Source organism: Alexandromys fortis, unplaced genomic scaffold, assembly GCF_014885135.2.
Source record: "Alexandromys fortis isolate MF-2015 unplaced genomic scaffold, M_Fortis_MF-2015_v1.1 scaffold_33, whole genome shotgun sequence".
Classification (NCBI taxonomy): Eukaryota; Metazoa; Chordata; class Mammalia; order Rodentia; family Cricetidae; genus Alexandromys; species Alexandromys fortis.
Genome location: NW_026067917.1, coordinates 2,626,530 through 2,645,958, shown reverse-complemented (window position 1 = coordinate 2,645,958; position 19,429 = coordinate 2,626,530). Strand labels below are relative to the sequence as shown.

The window sequence follows — 19,429 nt, the reverse complement described above, 5'->3', positions numbered from 1 at the left end:
TGGGTGCTGGTGATGGGTACAGCTCATTCATTCACCTTCCTCCTCTAACCCACAGAGGTAGGCAGAACTACAGCATGAGAGCACAGAAATGTCTGCTATGCACAGAGACGAGTCTTTGTCGAGTCAGCACATGGTCCCTTTTTCTACAGAAGACATGTCTCAGCATGATAGGCATTTACAACTACAGACAGAATCTGGGCTCTCTCGGACTAAATCGGTCTTGGCTAAGGTTACAGAAATAATAAAATCCAAAAGTTTAACATACAGTCTTTCCCGTAGTATCTAAAAGGCTTGGTTAACCCTGGACAATATATAACTGGTGTAAAATCGACACGAATCATACTTGAACAGAGAAAAACTTGTCCAGGGCCATTAGAATGATTAGTTTCAAATAGGTATACATGATAATACACTGTAATATAGAAATAGTTAAAATATCATTTTGAAAGGTGATACATTTCCCCCAAAAGGAAAACAGTAAATGAAGCACCCCCAAAGACAAAATCGCATACAGTGAAAACGCATTGAAATTGGGAAGATGTTAGTGAGCAGCAATTAGGGAAAGAACAAGAGGAGGAGTCAGTCACAGGGAGACACTCCTCACTGTGCGAAAGAGGGATGGCTCCACAGAAAATCAAACTGGCAGCAAGTACTTTAACTCAGGTGGGCCTCCTCCCCCAAAGCAGATCCAGTTAAATTATCAGAGGATACGTGAATCTTCGTTTCAGGCCCAGAAGTTCCTTATACAGAAGGATCACGGGTTATTGATGACTGTAGTGTTTCAGAAACATCAATTAAAAAAATACAATAGTGCAAACACATGCTCTCTGATTTAATTGGCATGTTTAAAAAGAGAAAAACACGCCTATGCTTTTCTTACCACTAGGGAAGCTGAGGCAGGAGGATGGCACATTTAAAGCCACTCTGGACTATCTAGAAAGATCCTGTCTTAAAATAATTTAGAACTTGTAAATTAGTTCTAGTCATAAATCGGAACTATAAAACTGGCTTTTGGTGCCAGTGCTGAGTGTTTTCTGTTCACCCAGGTGAGACCTGTGGTAAGGACACCACTTTCCCCACGCAAAGGCGCTGGTCCTGCACACGGCCTTGGGTCAGTGTCTTTCTTGTTGCACTAACCTGGAAACATCTGACTGAAAGATTTCCATGTAAATACAAGCTACCAGGTTTGGGTCATCGGGAAATCAGTTTCAAAAGTACTAGTACTAACCACGTAGCAAAGGAAAACAATTTCAAGTGTTAAGTGGGGAGCCCACGTGGTGGAGCACTTGCCTATCCTGGGCAAGGCCACAAGTCCAATTCCCATCACCACCACCATGTACAGACACTAACATCTAACGACGTTTTATGGGGGTATTTCAGAAAGTAGGAAGAAAACATCAAGATTAAATGGTAAGTAAAATGTCCAGGACAGAAGGATTCAGTTGGTAAGTTTTGGGTTTTTTTTTTTTTCCAAAAATTTGTTAAATTATTATAAAGGGATAAATGGTAAGAATTTTGTTTTATCGGAATTATTCTTTTTAATATGGAGTTAAAGGAACTTTCTCACAAATACCGAGCTAAAGTTTTCTTGATTGCGCTTGACTCTCTCCATCTCAGGAGTGACAGGCAGGGGAGTCCCCTTGCTCAGGTTCTCTTTGTACAATATCTGCGTGCACAGAACCGACAATCACATCAGCCTGGATCCATCTTTGAGGTAAAAATTTGACCTTAAAACAAATCTCCAAGAGTACTTGTTCTTACGAAGAAGCAAAGCAAAACCGAGAAACAGAGCAACCGTGGACCACTTTGTGCATTTAGTTGCGCACCATATAATGGCTGGTCTCTCAGTGACCTCAGAGCACACACAGGGCCCTGCACATTCTCAAATGTACTGGATTAGGCTTTACCAAACACTACTTAGCTTGTTGAAGTTATATCTATGAGTTAGAGACAGCACTGAATCAGAAAAACTGAGGGCTTGAAGAGATTAATAAACATAAACATTATCAACTTAGCAGTGGTCCTGAATACATCCCTCATAGGAAAGCTCACCTGCATCTTGTATGGCATACAAACAAAACTCGCTGACATAAATGAACTTATATTTGTGTTACTGTGAATAGGTCTGTTATTTTCGAAGGAAGATGTTTAAGAATCATGGCCATTTAGGAAAAGCTATGTATACCAAAAAAAAAAAAAATTCAAGCCACAATAATCACAATTCTGATTAGTGCTGTCCTTTGGGGAAGGATGTTAGATTTTATTCTTCACCTGTACCACACTAGTTAGAACTGGAGGAAGAAAACTGAGAATTATAGATTTTTAAGGAAAGTAATATATAGTTGAGTTTAAACATTAAAAAAAAGTTAAAATTTCACACCAGTATTAAGTCATATTAGATTTGGGTTGAAATCTTAATATTGGCATCATTCTTTCATTATATGAATTTAGTCATTTTACATTTGTATGTTAAAGACATTAATTTGCCCATTTTTTTTTAAAACAAGAATTAGGGTTGGGATTTTTGCCCCTGAGAAATACCGAGCTAAAGTTCTCTTGATTGCGTTTGACTCTCTCCATCTCAGGAGTGATAGCTGTAGGGGTTCCTTTCCCCAAGCTTTCTTTGTACAAAACCTGCGAGATACAAGAAAGTGCCCAAAAGACGTTCAAAACAAGCCAGAGACAGAGGAAGGAGGGACTGGGGTGGGGAGGAAGATTTTTAGGTAGCAGCATTTAGTCAGGGCAATGCTTTTGCGTGCTGCAAATGTAAAGATGAACTCTACACACTGCTCTACATCTTAGAAGAGAAAGGTACAGGTGGAAGGAGGACTGGGTTCTAGGGTGTGAGCACCCCGAGGAAGCTTGTTAATTCTGCTGACCGTATACCAGACCTAGTTCACACCAGTCAGTTGCAAGAATGTTAAAGAGCATTGAGAAGAGTGGGCATTCCGGATGGGGCCAGGGGGCTTTCATCAGAGGGTGGTACACAAACACACAGAGCCGTTAAGATGTTACTGTGGAAAGGAGGCCGGTAGGTTATTCTGGTAGTTTTTTTTTTTTTTTAAAGGGAAAGAATTTCTTAGTTCATATATCCATAAATACCGAGCTAAAGTTCTCTTGATTGCGCTTGACTCTCTCAATCTCTGGGGTGATAGTGGTTGGAATGCCCGTTCCCAAGTTTTCTTTGTACATAACCTGCAGAATAATTAGAATACCCAGAAAGCAAAGTGACCACAAATGCTTTAGGTTACAGCTCCTTGAGGGTGTTTGGGTGAGTGTTCATAAAAACAAGCTACCTTCGTAATACGAACTTGGGGACCAAAGGAAAACAAAGTTCATAAGTATTTGTAGAAATTTTGCCATCTTGAAAACTGAATCCTAAGTTTTTCATTTCCCACAGTCAATTCTTAGTGCATTCTTGAAATGCATTAAGTTATGACAGCAAGTTTAATTAACAATAAGAAACATTTGACTAGCATGTGCAAAGCCCTGGATTCAGTTGCCAGTAACCACCCCCCTCAAAAAACAAAAACAACAAAAAACCAACCCCAAACTAACCATTTCATTGTATCCAGTCTCAATGTTTTGTGCATACTAGGTCTACATATCTATACTCAAAGCACATATTGTCTGTTTTATAATTTTCTAATCATATGATGTTCTAATACTTTCTCCTTTGGAGTCATTGAGAATTTTATGATTTCCTACCATTTTACCATGTATACATGTTTTACCACAAATATATTTTTACCACAAATGTTTGACACAAACACACACATGCATATATATTTGTGAAGGCTCTTTTGCTACTCGGCCCTGACTCATGTTACACTCTCAATATTCTCCCTGCTTTAGCTTCCTGAGTGCTGGGATTTCGGGCACACACATATTCCAGCTTTTTTGGAACCTTAGGTGGTCCCTAGTTGGACATGTGATATGAGCAGGTCTAATTTGTATTTCAGGAAGAGCATCTTTCTCTGAGAGTTGTAGTCATGATGAGATCAAGTAAGCTAATACTTGTTGGTTGGTCTTTTTTTTCCCCACTGTTTATTTTTGTTTTATTTATAGTGTTGGGATTGAACTCATTCATGACAGGCAATTGCTCCATCACTGAGCTATGTTCTCAGGCCCCGCACTGTATCTATGCTTTTTTTTACGGGGACTATCAAAGGACTGCAAATTTTAACAAAAAGAGTAAAGGATCTTCACTTTCTAAACCTCTTATCTCCTTTCTTCTTAGTGAGTTGCAGCCTAGGCTCAGCATGGTGGTGTGTGCCGTGAATCCCATCACATGGAGGCAGAGGCAGGGTGGACCAGCAGAAGAGAACTACAGAAAGACAAGGAGTTAGAAGCCAAAGCAACCCAGTGATGGAGGTGGGTCTTGTATCTTATCTGTTGCTTTCATTGGTTAATAATAAAGAAACTGCCTCGGCCCTCATAGGACAGAAAATTAGGTAGGTGGAGTAAACAGAAGAGAATGCTGGGAAAAAGAAGCTGAGTCAGGAGTCGCCATGATTCTCCCACTCCAGACAGACGCAGGTTAAGATCCTCCCTGGTAAGCCAGCTCGTGAGCTACAGAATATTAGAAATGGGTTAGAACAATATGTAAGAGCTAGCCAATAAGAGGCTGGAACTAGCCGGGCCAGGCAGTGTTTGATAGAATACAGTTTCCGTGTAACTATTTCTGGGCATAAGCTAGCCATGCGGGCGGCCGGTTGCTGGGGACGCAGCCTTGCTGCTCTTAATGCAACAACCCAGAAACCCTGGGCTGGTTTTCTTTTCAGGTTAGAGGACAGAAAATTCAAAATGACGTTTATAGCACAGAGACGGTATAAGGGGTCATAGAAGGTGAACTACAACCATGACTGAGGTCTCTTGGCTACTTCTGCCATCTGAGGGGAACTGTGGGGGAGTCACAGCATCCCTCTGCATGGGAGGCCATCGGCAGAAGGAAGGGATGGATGGCACTGGGGTACCAATGAGAGGTGGCCCGTCACACAAATGGGCAAGCCGAGTAAGAGTCTGTACCGAGCTAATGTGCTTCTGCGTCTCCTTGACACGTTTCACTTCGGGCAGGTCAGGGATCGGAGTTCCTTGTCCAATTGCTTCTTTATACTTGACCTATGGGGAAATGGGGACATGAAGGCATAGTTGTATGCTGAGATCTTTCCACCTCCTCTGTCTGGTTGATTACTAGTCCTGTATTTTTTCAGGGGGTTGGAGATGGTGTACGTTTAGTACACTTTCTGCTCCCCAGCTCTCCTTTAGCTGTATTGTCCTGATGCAAGACCTCACCATGTCACCAGGCTGACCGCAGACTCAGAGATCCACCTCCTTCTGCCTGCTGAGTGGTTTAAAGGTGCACGCCATCACACTCAGATGGCCTTTTTCTTAACTAAGTGCTTGCCATGCACTGTGGCTTTCTGTTTTGCAGTTCTGAGGCATGATAGCGAACAAACATGGGCTTCTTTCCCCTTTTTCCAAGTTCACGGACATAAAATTCATTCTACTGTATCTCTTAGCAACCTTAGCAGATGGCATCTTTACTTATTACATTGATCACTTTGTTTTTTTTTTGTTTGTTTGTTTGTTTGTTTTGTTTTGCGAGATAGGGTTTATCTGTAGTTTTAGAATCTGTCCTGGAACTAGCTCTTGTAGACCAGGCTGGCCTTGAACTCACAGAGATCCACCTGCCTCTGCCTCCCGAGTGCTGGCATTAAAGGAGTGTGCCACCATCGCCTGGCCACTTTGACTTTTTTTTTTTTTTAACAGAGGAAGCACATTGGTTTATTTATAAGCTTTGGTTTTTCTGCATGGCCAGCATCGCTCTTCCTGCTCTTTGGGGCCATCACTAATAAGGGCTACCTGAAGACAAACATTGCAGTACTAAAATCTGGCAATGCAGACAGCTAGAGAGGGCAGGCAGCATGCACTTCGGAATGTACCGGTGAAGGGATGATTCATGCCCCAGGTGGGATGAGATGGGAAGCCATGGCATTCATTATATGAGAAAGAATAATTATTCTGGGCTTTTCCATTTCACACTTTTGGACCAAGACTCCTTGAGAGGCAGCGGAGGTCAGAATGCAAAAGTAAGAAGAGGCTGCCTGGCCTCCAGCATCTTCCTACCTGAGAATCCATTTGATTAGTACATATGTAGCTAGCCACACATGTGCCTCCAAAAAGGTTCACTCCTTGGTGCCAATAGGTCCTATTTTCCCATAAGCCTCTGCTTTCTATCTTCATGAGGAACACCCACTGGCACGTAGCCTGTGATGTCGGCAGTGCCCAGACATCTGTTTTGAGGTTGGATGCCGTTTCTGGTGGCATGTTTAGATTACGACTTAGAAGCCACAGATTTATCAAAGACAGGTCGAGAACAGCACACGCGACTCTGACGTGTCCTTACCGAGCTAATGTGGTCCTGCGTTTGCTTCACTCTTAGCATCTCAGGGGTCTTTCCAATGGCTGTTCCCGGGGAGACATCTTCTTTATAAAGAACCTGGGCATTCGGAATCAAGAGACTGTTACACACACAGAAGAAGGAAACCCGGGCAGTGCCCGGAGAAAGTCTAGCCTGCGTGGCTTCCGTGAAAACAAAGGCACTACACAGTATTTCCAGGCAAGGGATGAAGTTTCGCTTCTGAATTCCTCCTGTCAGAATCAATACCCAGAACCATAGAGGCAAGGCCAGCTGCTTGGCAGCTCTTGAGAATTCTCTTTAGAATACCACACCATATTAATACAGTTGAGAAAAAAAATCCAGAAAATGTTGATTAAAAACCACAGAACTCATTAAAGAAATGCAAAGTCAGTCGGTCAGTTATTTTGTAGAGGGCTAATAAAAGAAAATCACACCACAGAGAAATCCACCACCTCGGAACAAGACAACACAGGTTACTGTCTGAGTTACTATTTGAGATCAAAAAATATAAAGAGAGGCGTTATTTTGTTAGCTTTAAGTTATTTCAAATGTTCTCAGGAGTGATGATCTGGGAACAAAGTTCGGGGCATTTTACCAAGGACCCACTAGCATTAACTGGGCAAGTTAGAGGTTAATTGCCTATGTGAGCACGGGGCTCATGTATCTTCTTAAAGAGAACGGCATTGTTAGGTTAGCATTAGATGGAGACAAAATCGTAAATGTACCGAGCTGAAATTCTTTTGGTTTTCTTTGACACGCAGTATTTCTGGCGTGTCTTGAACAACCGTAACTTTCCCTTTACTGTTTTTAAGGTCACACTGGTATTGCAGCTATGAAGAAAGAGTAAATATCCTGTGTTAAGATCTCCACATTGCCTGACATACTTTATAACTGTTCTATACTGTGGATGAGAAGCTAGAACTTTACATTAATGAAAACCCATGCCACAATAATCACAATGCGATAGCCCCAAATCAGTTCTTTACCAAGAATTTTGGAGAGAAACTAATTTTAGTGATGGGGTGTTGCTAGAGACTTGCTGGGGATTGAACCCCGGAGTCTCACACAAAGCACCCGTTCTAACACCAAGCTACGTGTGCTCCCAGACACAGAACTAATTTTTAAAGACGTAAAATATATACAAAATTCAAAGTATTTCTTGCTTAGGTTTAGTTGGAAAAGTAAAAGAAGACATCAATAGTTTGCATTCAATGACAAGAAGTCACCTGTTGAGCAGCTGAGACTCGGATGCTCATTTGGGATTAAAACACAAAGTGAGCGCAGAGAAGATTCGTATACTCCTCTGCCTTCAAGGGATGCCAAGTGTGTGTCCTCAAAGCCACCACCCTTTAGCCTGCTGTCCCCCCATCAGTGGGCTGGGCCTCAGCGGAATAGAAACTCACAAGGCTGAAGTTCTTCTGGTTCTCACGGACTCTTTGCATTTCGGGAGTGTCCAGGACAGTCTCGTAATACGACATGGACTTCTCTGCATCTTCCTTGTACTTTTTCTGGGAAAAGGCAGGGAGCACGAGCCCCATTGTTATATAGGCTGGTAACCTAAAAGAGCCCTTCCCCTTGGGCAGGGAAGGTTCTTTGCACCCCGCCCTTACAGGCTTCATCACTGAAGAGTACTAACATAGGAAGGAATCCTGTTGATGTTTTATTTTGTTTTCATAATTTTTTAATTTTGTTTCAGAGACAGGATCTTTCTATACAGCCTGTGCCGGCCTCCCGCCTTGTCTCCCCCACCTGCTGGGATTAAGTACTTTCCATACCACACAACTTTTGGTCACAGGAATTCTAGGAATTGGGAAGGTAGCCCACCTGGGGTACCCCAGGTTGTGTGGTTCAAGTTGATGGCTCAGTCTCAGGCATGAGTGGGTGGCCCACTTTGTGTCTTCCACACGCACCCACACCCCTTAAACCCCCATTCTAACGGATGCTCAAATGTTCACTAGTTGTGAGTTGTACTGCGGAAGCCGCGGAAGTGCTCCAGGTCTTGGAACTTTCCTCATGATGGCTTGAGTTTTTTCTTCCCAATGTTTGGGCTAGAACCCAGGGTGTCACACTTTACTACTGAGGTGCCTGCACCTTCTATCTTTAAATCTCATTCAGAAAGTTCAATCCTGACTCAAATCTGCACTGTTCTGGTGGGGGGGGGGGTGCAGTGTTATGAGAAAACAGTTTGTTGGGAATTACCAGGAAAACCTTTGCCCTAAGGAAACCTTACCTGGCTGGAAAGGTTCTTGACCTGCTGAGCGTGAATGATCTCTGGGGTATCAACGACAGAAGTGAAATTGGCTTTTTCCATTTCGGCTGATTGCTTGTACTTAATCTGTAAAAGGACACCCATCAGTTTTGTGAATGTTTATGATACGCGTAGCCTTTATAGGCTTGGTTGAAGTACGACCTGATCATATTTCTTTCTTGTAATGATTTTTTTTTTATGTGCATTGTTGTTTTGCCTGCAGGTGTCTGTTTGAGGGTGTCAGATCCCCTGGAGCTAGAGTTACAGACAATTGTGAACTGCCAGGTAGGTGCTGGCAATTGAACTTGGGTCTCTGGAAGAGCAGCTGGTGCTTTTAGCCTCTGAACCATCTTCCCAGTTCTTTTTCTTTTTCTTTTTTTTTTTTATATATATCTGGCATTCAATAACATTTCTTCCTGTTGTGTTTATAATTTTTAAAGATTTAAAATTTTATGTGTGTGTGTGCGCTTTGCTGGTACATATGTTTGATCTGGCGATGTTGGCAGCCTGCAGGGATGGAGCACTGACCTGGCTGGCGATGTCTGTAGCATTCTTGGCCCGCAGAAAATCTGGAGTCTCATTGGCCATGGCATTCAAGCCTCTTCCTTTCACTTCCTGCTCCAGGTCTCGCTTATATTCTTTCTGTAGAGGAATTGGTTTTTAAGGGAAAAAGGTCACGTGCCTTCTCTGAGTAGGTGGAGTCAAAGGCGGTGTCCTTGCCAGCTACTTCCCAGGTCATGGTGGCATGCTTGTTCATCCTGCTCTAGGTATGCTGACATTAGGCAAGGGAAGTCTATTGACACGGAAAGTAAATTTTAAATCTGGCTTGGTACATTACTAGGATTAAATTTAGGAGCACACCAACCATCCCAGTGTGCTGTGCTGTTTTCATCTAAATGAGCATTGTGAATATGTCAAAACTAAATCAAGCAATATTCAATATTAACTGGTTATGACAGCTGCTATAGACAAATATCGTGTTTCCTTTCTACTCATCAGAAATTGACATACACTTTATCTAGCAGTCAATAACTATTCTGGATATAAAGTCTGAAAGGTAAAAGCTATTTTTTCTCTTTCTTGGTCTAATTTGGGTATACAGGTACCATATGAAGGATGTGCATGCAGTAGGTGGCTACAGTCTTACCTCATTGAGGATTTGAGTGGCGTTCTTCGCTCTCAGCATGTCAGGAGTATCTTCCATTTCAGTGAGACCTTTCCCTCGAATGCTTTCTTCCAGATCTTTCCTATACTCTTTCTATATCACAAAATAAAAGCAACGAAACTGACAAGAAAACCTGGATTGTTCTTAGGTGAAGATCCAAAAAAGCAAACCAAAATAAGTTAATGAATAAATAAATAAAACAATTATCCCAGTTTTTAACAGTTCCTGGTTGAGTAAGTAAATACGTTAAGTAAAATACAGAGTTTATGGTTCACAGTTGATGTTAATTATTAAATACAAGACTAGATATTTATAGAATGCAGAGGTAGGCATGTTTGATTAGATTGTCTACAGACTACTAAGGTATGCATGTTTTATTATATATTCCATTTTAAAAATTAGAGGAATTAAAAGGGGTCATAGATTAGACAGTAGTACCAAACATGGGAACTCCACTGGAAATCCCAAGTGGCATCCGGGTAGGAGCACAAAGATGAGTCATTAGTGTGATTATTGGGTGAAGAGGGAAGGGAAGACCAAGCGGCTACTACCTCGCTTGCTATTTTGGTTGCATGTCTGACATGTAACAAAGCTGGCGTGACCTCCAGGCCCGTCAGGTTTCTGCCTTTAATGGACTCTTCATATTCTTTCCTATATTCTTTCTAATATGAGTGAAAAGGAAAAACAAGAAAGACCCTGTTAGAATCCATATTTCAGACCTAAGAAGAGCATGTAGGTTTTCTGGTAGGGTTTGGCCTCTTAACCACAGTTCTGACAAGGCGTGCGCATTTGAAAGTGTCTCGTTGTTCCAGAAATACTTGGCTGGCAGTCAATGGCTCCAAAGAAACTGAAGGTCTTTCATGACTCCTAAAAGTCTACCTAAGGTTGCGATGGAGCTGGCACCAACCACAGTGAGGGGATGGATGGGCCATTAATTTAGAATCTACTCTTCCTGAGACTGCCCCATTTATTATTGTTATTATTATTTCCATCATTGTGGGTGATGCGTGGGAGCATGGGCACACACATGCCACAGTTCTTATGCCATGTGCACATGTGGAGGATGGGGACAGCTTGCAGGAGTCAGTGCCCTCCTTGGGTCTTGTGGAACTTGGGTCGTCAGGCTCGCGCTGGAAGTTCTTCACACACTGAGCCATCACGCTGGTCCTGTCACACTTTAAATTTTACTTTATTCTATTTTCACATGTATGGGAGTTTTGCCTGCTCAGGCCAGAAGTGGGGTGTTGGATTCCACAGGAACTGGAGTTACAGCTGTGAACTGTCATGTTGGTGCTGGGAATCAAACCTGGGTCCTCTGGAAAAGCAGTCAGTGCTCTTAACCACTGAGCCATCTGAACAACTCCTCTACCACATTTTTCTTAAAGTGGAGATATTTTGTTTCGGAATTTACAGCAGCTCCGGGGATGGAATTAGAAAGAGGAACTCAAGGGACCACACCTGCAATGGCACTTCGCAACATCATGACTTCGTTTTTGAGGTGTGACAGACAGGCTGGGTTTGAACTCATGATCCTCCTGCGTCAGCCTCCTGAGTGCTGAGATTACAGGTGTGTGTCACCTTGCTGTCACAACCTCCTTTTCAACCTCTTCATTGAACAGGCAACACCTACCATGTGCCAGCACTTTGTTAGGTTCTAGCGTCAAAGTGACAGACACAGTCCTGTCTGCATTACAGTGCCAGGCGCAGTCCTCTTGGGCCCCAGGTAGGCAGTAAGGGGCTTGCGACCTATTATTTGAATCCCTGAATAGACTAGGTGAAAAGTGAGGCTGGAGCATAGGAGTCTGTAGTTTCATCCATGGGTGAGAGAAAGGGCTAGTCCCCCCTTTCCTGATCTCTTGAACACATGACGTCACTCTCACAGAGGACAGATGTTAGAAGAAGCATGCTTTGCTGGCTTATCTTCACAGGGCTTTAAATCCCCAGGAAAGTTTCAAGAGTACCACAGAGCACTCGCATAGACTTAGTTCGGACTCACTGATTTCTTGAGCCTGTTTTGAACTTTCTTGGTATATGGAAGGAATGCAGGTCATAGAAAGCTCACAAACTACTTCTCTTTAAAAATGAAAGAAGACAGAACAGAACAAAGCATCATCTGTTGTCATCGCTAGACATAGGCCTCATGGAGAAGAGGCAAGCAAGATCTCCAAAGGCCTATTTCCCTGTAAAATTCATTCTCTGTTTATGGTTCAAACTAAAAAAAAAAAAAAACAAAAACAAAAACCTCCTCTTTTCATGATAAGGAATATGGCATTTGACTTGACTTTTTTCCTACATGTATATAATATACTTTGATCATATCCACCCCATCTCTGTCTTTATCTTTCTTTTCTCTCAATCTACCTTCTTTGTCTTCACAAATAATTCCCTCTGTGCATTCATGTCCTTAAAAATAAAACCTGGGTTCTGTAAACATAGGACATTTGTCTAAGTCCGGCTTGTTTAATTTAACGCAATGACCTCCAGTTCTATCCATTTTCCTACAAGTAGTAACATGACTCCCTTCTGTGAGAGTAGCACTCCATTATGTATAAATAACACGACTTTTTCCATATCTATTCATTTGTTGATGGGCAAGTAGGCCGATTTCCTGACTTGACTGTAGTTACTACTGCCACAGTAAACATGGGTGTGCAGGAATGGAACCCCACTTGTTTGGCCCGGGGCATTCCACTAAGTGGAGGCCATGGCAAAGCAGCAATGCACCTGTACGGTGGGAACTCTTCTTTCAGCAAAGGAATATTAACACTGTGGTCCATATAATATTTTCATGTTTAGGAAGGATTGTTTTCTAATTTTATGAAAATACTTGTTGGAACAAAACATGTACGCCAAATACTACTCAAAACATCCTAAAGAAAATAATTATAAGATTTCTACAACGAGCAGGAATTTAGAAGTCATGGGTTACAAAGCTGTGTCTCTGATCAGTTTTGGATAACTGGAGGCTGGAAATGGTCCTGCCTGAGCCAGTGTTCACTGGTTTGATGTTTCCGTCCTTTCTGGTATTCAGGACTTACCCCACTCTGCATCTGCTGAGACTCTTTGGCAGTAATGTATGTTGGAGTCTCAAAGTCGAGCATGGGCTTTCCTCGTTCTTTTTCATATTTTTCTTTGTATTTCACCTAGGGATGAGAAGGTCTGTTAAGTATCTCTCTGCTTGTCAATTCCTAGACAGAGGCTTTACTTATGGCCAGGAATTTACTAACTGGTTTAATATCCGAGACAGGTTCTCACAATGGATCACAGACTGGCCTTGAACTCATAGCCCTCTTGTCTCAGCTTCCCAAGTATGGAGATTACGGGGATGCTACTACCAAGCTAGAGAAAGGATTTTTAGTTGACAAACTATGTCCAGTTGAGTAATCTCATTGCCACTCAAAAGACTTTCCTGTTGTGTTGCTGATTGAGGAACTTTTTAGTTGATGCCGGGGGGCGGGGGGGGGGGGGGGGGGGGGGGCTGAGAATCAATGCTATCTGAAAAGTACAATCTACCATGTTTAGATTTAATTTAGAGAGACAAAAGAATCAGTGGCAACAATCAGCTGACGGGAATATTGACTTTTTGAAATGACGCTTGGAGAAGGTTGCCCATATCTGAGGTTGGCCATGATTTGATATCTATATGTGAACACTTGACAATAAATAGCATCTTTTGATATTGCTGATAAACCCCCAGTCCTTTCAAAAGAGCTATCACCAGAGATCTGGGGTCTCAACTGAATGGAGAGCATATGAGGTTTTATAAGCACATAACTTCCCCGGGTCATCTCTCTCTCTCTATTTAACTATTTGCTATAAACTGCCATAGAAAGGAAAGCTAGTTTACAGTTGGACAGAATCACTAATAAACTTGATATTATCAAATAAAATTACCTCATCCTTACCACATGCTATTATTAATAGGGAGTCACATAAACAGAATATTTCACAGAGGAGAAACTGAGACAAAGAAAGACTCTTCCACTCATAGCCTTAATGGCATCACTCAACTCAGCTCTCTCGATTATATGGGGCACTGGAAGAGGACACACTGCTCACGTGGGATGTGGGGGCACCTAGAGTAACCCAGCCTGCTGGATAATACCCGATGGGGCCCCATAATGGTGATTTTGTGATAGCAAGGCCATGTTAATAGAACGTTATTTTCTCTGAAAAAAAAAAAAAACTTCTGAAAAAAATTATAGCACCCAGATCCTCTTCCAGGACTAGATCTGATCACGTCACACATCTAGTAACTCCCCCCCCCCCCAGGAATCCCTGTCTACTGGTGTTTCCTGACTTGGGACACAGATCAAAGGGCACATCAGGGTGACTGTAAGGGGTTTGTCTTGCCTGGAAATTAACTGTCATGCTTCCAGTCTTGTCATAACCTGAAGAACAAACAGTACAGCATGCATATAGTGTGGGACAATTGTCTGTATTCTGTCAATTATATTTTTAAATAAACATTGATTGGCCAGTAGCCAGGCAGGAAGTATAGGCGGGACAACCAGACAGGAAGTAGAGGTGGGCCAATGAGAACAGGAGAATTCTGTGAAGAGGAATGCTTATTTAGCAGTCCTGGCCCAGCCACAGAATAAGCAAGATGTGACTGCCTCACCGAATAAAATACTGAGCCACGCGGCTAACATAGACAAGAATATATATAAGTTATAAGAGTTAATAAGAAGCCTGAGCTAATGGGCCAATCAGTTTATTACTAATGTAGACCTCTGTGTGATTTCTTTAGGACTTAATGATTGTGGGAACCTGGCAGGACAGAAAACCTCAGTCAGCATGTATATTTTTCTATTATGCACAAATACTGTTAATACAATATTATCAAAATATTACTAAGTTCAAAGCCCCAGTGCCAGTGAGCCTTTTCTCAAAGTCTAGAGTGGATCTGGTGCTGGTTATTGATACTGTGGGCGAACAGACACTGGCTGTGGGCCGCTCTCTTGATGGACTTACAATGCTCTGCAGCTCCGTGGCTTCTTTGAGGTGCAGCTGTTCCAGGTTGTCGGGTATCGTGTGGTAGTGGCCTTTGCTCTTCTCATAGTTCTTCTTGTACTGGTACTGAGGGGAAGCAGCAGAAAGCACATCAGTGGGAAGGTTCCACAGTGTCTCAGGCTTCCCTCTTTGGATTGGCTGTCTAAGGACCAGGCGTGCAGTGCATGCTTTTAATCCCAGTATTCGGGCAGGGGTGTCAGGGATCTGTGTCCAGCGTCAGTCTGGCTTACACAGCAAGCCTCAGGCCAGCCAAGTCTAGAGAGAGACCCCCTTCCACCCCTTCCCCATAAACAAAAAAGAAGAAAGAAAAAAAAATAGGCTAGATAGAGCTCCAGTGTAGTACTGTTCCTAATACTAGAGACATACACTGAACTGCTACGGATGCTTCTACACAGGCATCAGTGAAAGTGAGAGGCTGTTTTAGACAATTCTTTTACATCTTTACAAGGACTAGAGCCATTTGTTTGTTTGTTTCTCCTGGGTATCAAACTCATGGGTTAACATTATGGAGCCACATCCCCAACCCAAATAGAAGCAGCTTTACATTCTAAGAGGTGTTGTAGTTGATGAAGGGTTGGAAGATTAATGCCATTTGGAGGAATATCATCAGATATAAGTTCAAAGTATCAGTAGCAGAGAAGAGACCATAGAAGCTCAGAGGAGGAAGCAAACTGCAAATGGCTGAAAGGAGCTGTTTCCAGCACAGATGATTGAGCTTACAGAACTGGCAAGCTGGCTTGTGTTCAGGACGTGATTCATTATCAGGGACTCCTTCATGTCAGTCACAGGCTTGTGGAGTTTCTTCAGGTCAGCCTTGTATTTGACCTAGTGGGAAGGGAGGAAAAAACTGGAAATCACGTGAATAGAACATAGAAAACAGCACTAAGGAAATCGACAGGAAGACAGCGCTTCATGAAATGAACGCTGGGGAGGGAGGCTGGGGAGGAAACTTAAAATAAGACAAAGAAATATGACATCTGTAAATTAGGCAGAATCATACAGACACAGAGGCTACCAGGAGCCGAGGGAAGAAAGGGTTGCTTCATGGTTTTCTCTGGGGGTAATTAAAGGGCCTTGGGGGGCTGGAGAGATGGCTCCGTGGTTAAGAGCATTGCCTGCTCTTCCAAAGGTCTGGAGTTCAGTTCCCAGCAACCACATGGTGGCTCACAACCATCTGTAAAGAGGTCTGGCGCCCTCTTCTGGCCTTCAGGCATACACACAGAATATTGTATACATAATAAATAAATATTAAAAACAAAAGGGCCTTGGAAACGGTGGTAGCTGGAGAACACGGTGAAAGTGATTAGTGCTCCTGAAATATTGGTTAGAAGGCAACAGGATGTATACAGTTCACCACAGTCAAAGAACATACCTCACTTGCAAGGTTGTTGGCATCTTTCATAGTTTTGTAGAGCTGGCTGTCTTTTGGGTTGTATTTTGGTGTCTTGCCCTTCTCTTTGTCAAAATTTTCTCGGTATTTAACCTAACAACAAATGCAAACCACCAGATTGTTCCTGAGCACCCGATAGGGAAATGGGAGTGGTAGAGACTATGCCCGCGCTGTAAGTGGTCACACAGTTTGTACTCCAGCTTATGTTTAGAAGATAAGGGATGGTCACCACAGCTATGACATGAAAAGGAAGCGCGCTAGTTCACATGGGATGGGAAGAAATAGACCCTCATGCTGAGTAAGAACAAAGCCTAGAAGGGTGCAGACCCACCCTGTAGACTGTAACTTTATTTGGAAGCAACATTTGTTCTGAGGAGCAGCCATCCAGTTGGCTTCACCTGAGCATCTTCATTACATTTCAAGTTTACTTAAATTTCCAACTTTTAAAATTAATGTAACAATCCAAAACAACAACCCCAAACACCTTTCCTCTCCAAAAGAGGGCTGCCAGGCAAAATGCAGCCACCATAATGGCAGACATGATCGGAGTGCCTTGGGCTTTGGTTTAACCAATCGTATCTTCAAAGATGTGTCCATACATAAGGTTCAATGCTTCAGCAATGGGAAGGGACTGGGAGGAAAGGGCAGTGACAGTTGGAACTCCAAAGGCTACTTCTGCTCACTAACCGTGGAGGCCACTGAGGTAGCTGTGGTGCCATGGCCCAACAAGAGGCAGCACCCAGGCTCTGTCAGTCCACAAGGCTCAGTTATTGGTCTATAGCACACACACAGTGCTCTAAGTGGTTATAAGTTAGTTTTCTCTCTAGTACTTGCTTTTAACTGTTTAACATCTATTTAATGGTTTAATGTCTAATTGTTTAGTTGGTTTTCAGGGCATTGTACGAGACATTGGTACTTGTAAAGACTGGAAAACAATCCCCAGATGGAAAACTACTCCCATGAAGACTTGTTTTTACAAAGGATGAAGGAACTATGGGGAAAACTCTTTAACATCAACATCTTCCTATTCCAAGTATGTTTCAGAAGGAAAGCTCTGAAAAGAAAAAGAGTCTGTATGATAAGTGTGGTGGTTTGAAAGAAAATGTCCCCAAAGGGAGTGGCACTATCAGGAGATGTGGAGGAGGTGTGTCACTGTGGGGGTGAGCTTTGAGGTCTCTTTTGCTAAATCTTCCTGGCACCTTCAAGATGGAGCACTCTCAGCTCCAGCATCGTGTCTGCCTGCACGCTGCCATGCTCCCCATTGTGATGATAATGGACTAAACCTTTGAGCGAGCAACCCCCCAAAATCTTCATAAGAGTTGCTGTGGTCATGGTGTTTCCAACACAAAGTTAACAGAAAAAAGAACAGGACCTTTGACCTTTGACCTTTCTGTCTTTCTGTCTTTCTGTCTTTCTGTCTGTCTGTCTGTCTGTCTGTCTTCAGCACTAACAGGATCTGGTTATTCCTCCGACCAAGGTCCATGAAATGAGAAAGCCAGAGCACTGCCTTGCTGGCATCATTCTCACGTTACTGAGGAGAATCTCAAGTTGCCCCATCATGACTGCATGTACTATGTGCCACAAACATGGCACTGATATGGTATTTTTTTATGCAGTTGGGTTTTAAGTTAGAAATTCATCACTGCTACACAGTGCCAAGTCTCTCGTAGGTGACCCACATATAAAGCAGACTTGGATGTGAATCTTACTGCCTGAGAAGAGGCCCTCTTTGTCGCATGAGAACAGTTCAGTACACAGGCAGCTAGATGCATACCTACAAGTGGAGATCTGAAAGACTAGAGAACCTAGCTTGGTTAGCAGGAAATGAGTCAAGGCCCTCAGTATTTTTCAAAGGGCCACCGTGCAACTTAAGAGCCCGTGTCCGCTTAGTTGTTGACAGAGCTCTTTCTGGGAAGCACTTCCCACTGGACGGTTTTTAAAATCTCACATTGGAGTCACTGCTTGCCCTCTTCCCTTACCTGGCTGCTCAGCCTGGCTGCCTTCTTGGCCATCTCAATGTCTGGGCGGCCAAGCATACTTAACCCATGGCTGCCTTCCTTGCGGTGCTTGGCTCTGTACTCCACCTGTACGAGAGAGAACCAAAATGGGCAGTGTGGTCATGGTGGCACACACCCTGTTCTTTTTCACAGTAGCCATTGGGTGCCAGGGACATTTTCAGGGTGATCTTACCTCACTGGCTTGTTTGGCTGCCTGAGTGGCCTTCTTGATGTCTGGCCGATCAGCAACTGTGGTGTAATGCAGATTCTCTTTGGCATCTTTTTTATAAGCAACCTTATTTGGGGGAAGGAAATGTTTGAGGTACACAGAATTCTGAAACGTCCTCATTCAATACAAACATCTTTCGTGTTAAGTAAAAGCAAGCCAGTTTGCACCACTGTGCTTCTGAACCCATTGGCTAGAGAAATCACTAGAGCAAGAACGTGCACTCATCTGGGGTCCACTGGGATGCCGAAGGGGAACTTACATCGCTCTGCTTCTTGGCCACTTCCATGGCATGCTTCACCTCTGGGGGCTCTTGCATGATGGAGTAGTTGGACTTCCCTTTCTCTTTGACAAACTTCTTTTTGTAATTTGTCTAAACAGCATCAGAATTACTCATGTGAGCGGAGGAAGGTGAGAAAGAGATTTATTTCAAGACTCTGAGAAGATCTCCGGGAAAATCCATGGCTCCCCATCATGGTGCCAGCTATAACTGATCTCTGAGTCGTAATCTACTTCCTCCCCACTCTTTCTCTATTTGAATCAACACCGGAACTAGCAGGCAAGTTTAGAGAACTGATTTCAAGCATATTACATGCTTACTCTTGATTCTTACCTTTAGAATATACGAGTCATAGTCTCTAAGAGCTGGATGCAGCGGGCAGAGATTACTGAGGTGCACAACGTGATTTTAGCTCTCACATTGCACAGTTGTTTAATGGTAGCAGAGGTCTTCTTGACTGGCCCTGCTCCCTCCCATTATCAACACTAGTTTTACCTTCTACTGCTGGCTGTGCTATGAAGCAGAACCCATGTCTGCCACGATTGGAATACCAATACAGTTTTAGAAGCTAGAGTTTAGGATTCGTATACAAGTAAGTACTCAGGTTAAGGGCACTGAGATATAAAAGAAAGCATTGGTAAGCAAGGAGGTGGCAGTCTTCGACACGATTCAAAGCTGCCATCTAG

At 43.0% G+C, this 19,429-nt stretch overlaps 1 protein-coding gene and 1 long non-coding RNA gene across 2 annotated transcripts in view; one reads left to right on the top strand and one right to left on the bottom strand.

The window, feature by feature from the left end:
• Neb (nebulin) overlaps positions 1 to 19,429 on the bottom strand; it is a 190,075-nt gene that overhangs the window by 11,708 nt on the left and 158,938 nt on the right. Inside the window, 17 exon segments of the mRNA XM_050140000.1 lie at positions 2,542 to 2,634; positions 3,103 to 3,195; positions 5,029 to 5,121; positions 6,410 to 6,502; positions 7,150 to 7,254; positions 7,828 to 7,932; positions 8,655 to 8,759; positions 9,201 to 9,314; positions 9,820 to 9,930; positions 10,389 to 10,499; positions 12,876 to 12,980; positions 14,812 to 14,916; positions 15,571 to 15,675; positions 16,223 to 16,333; positions 18,220 to 18,324; positions 18,431 to 18,532; positions 18,726 to 18,836. Coding sequence (XP_049995957.1) covers positions 2,542 to 2,634; positions 3,103 to 3,195; positions 5,029 to 5,121; positions 6,410 to 6,502; positions 7,150 to 7,254; positions 7,828 to 7,932; positions 8,655 to 8,759; positions 9,201 to 9,314; positions 9,820 to 9,930; positions 10,389 to 10,499; positions 12,876 to 12,980; positions 14,812 to 14,916; positions 15,571 to 15,675; positions 16,223 to 16,333; positions 18,220 to 18,324; positions 18,431 to 18,532; positions 18,726 to 18,836 — 1,767 coding nt within the window.
• On the top strand, positions 4,511 to 19,393 carry LOC126500258 (uncharacterized). The gene is made up of 4 exons (XR_007591281.1): positions 4,511 to 4,555; positions 8,896 to 8,957; positions 17,123 to 17,273; positions 18,845 to 19,393. It is a non-coding gene; the product is annotated as an uncharacterized lncRNA (long non-coding RNA).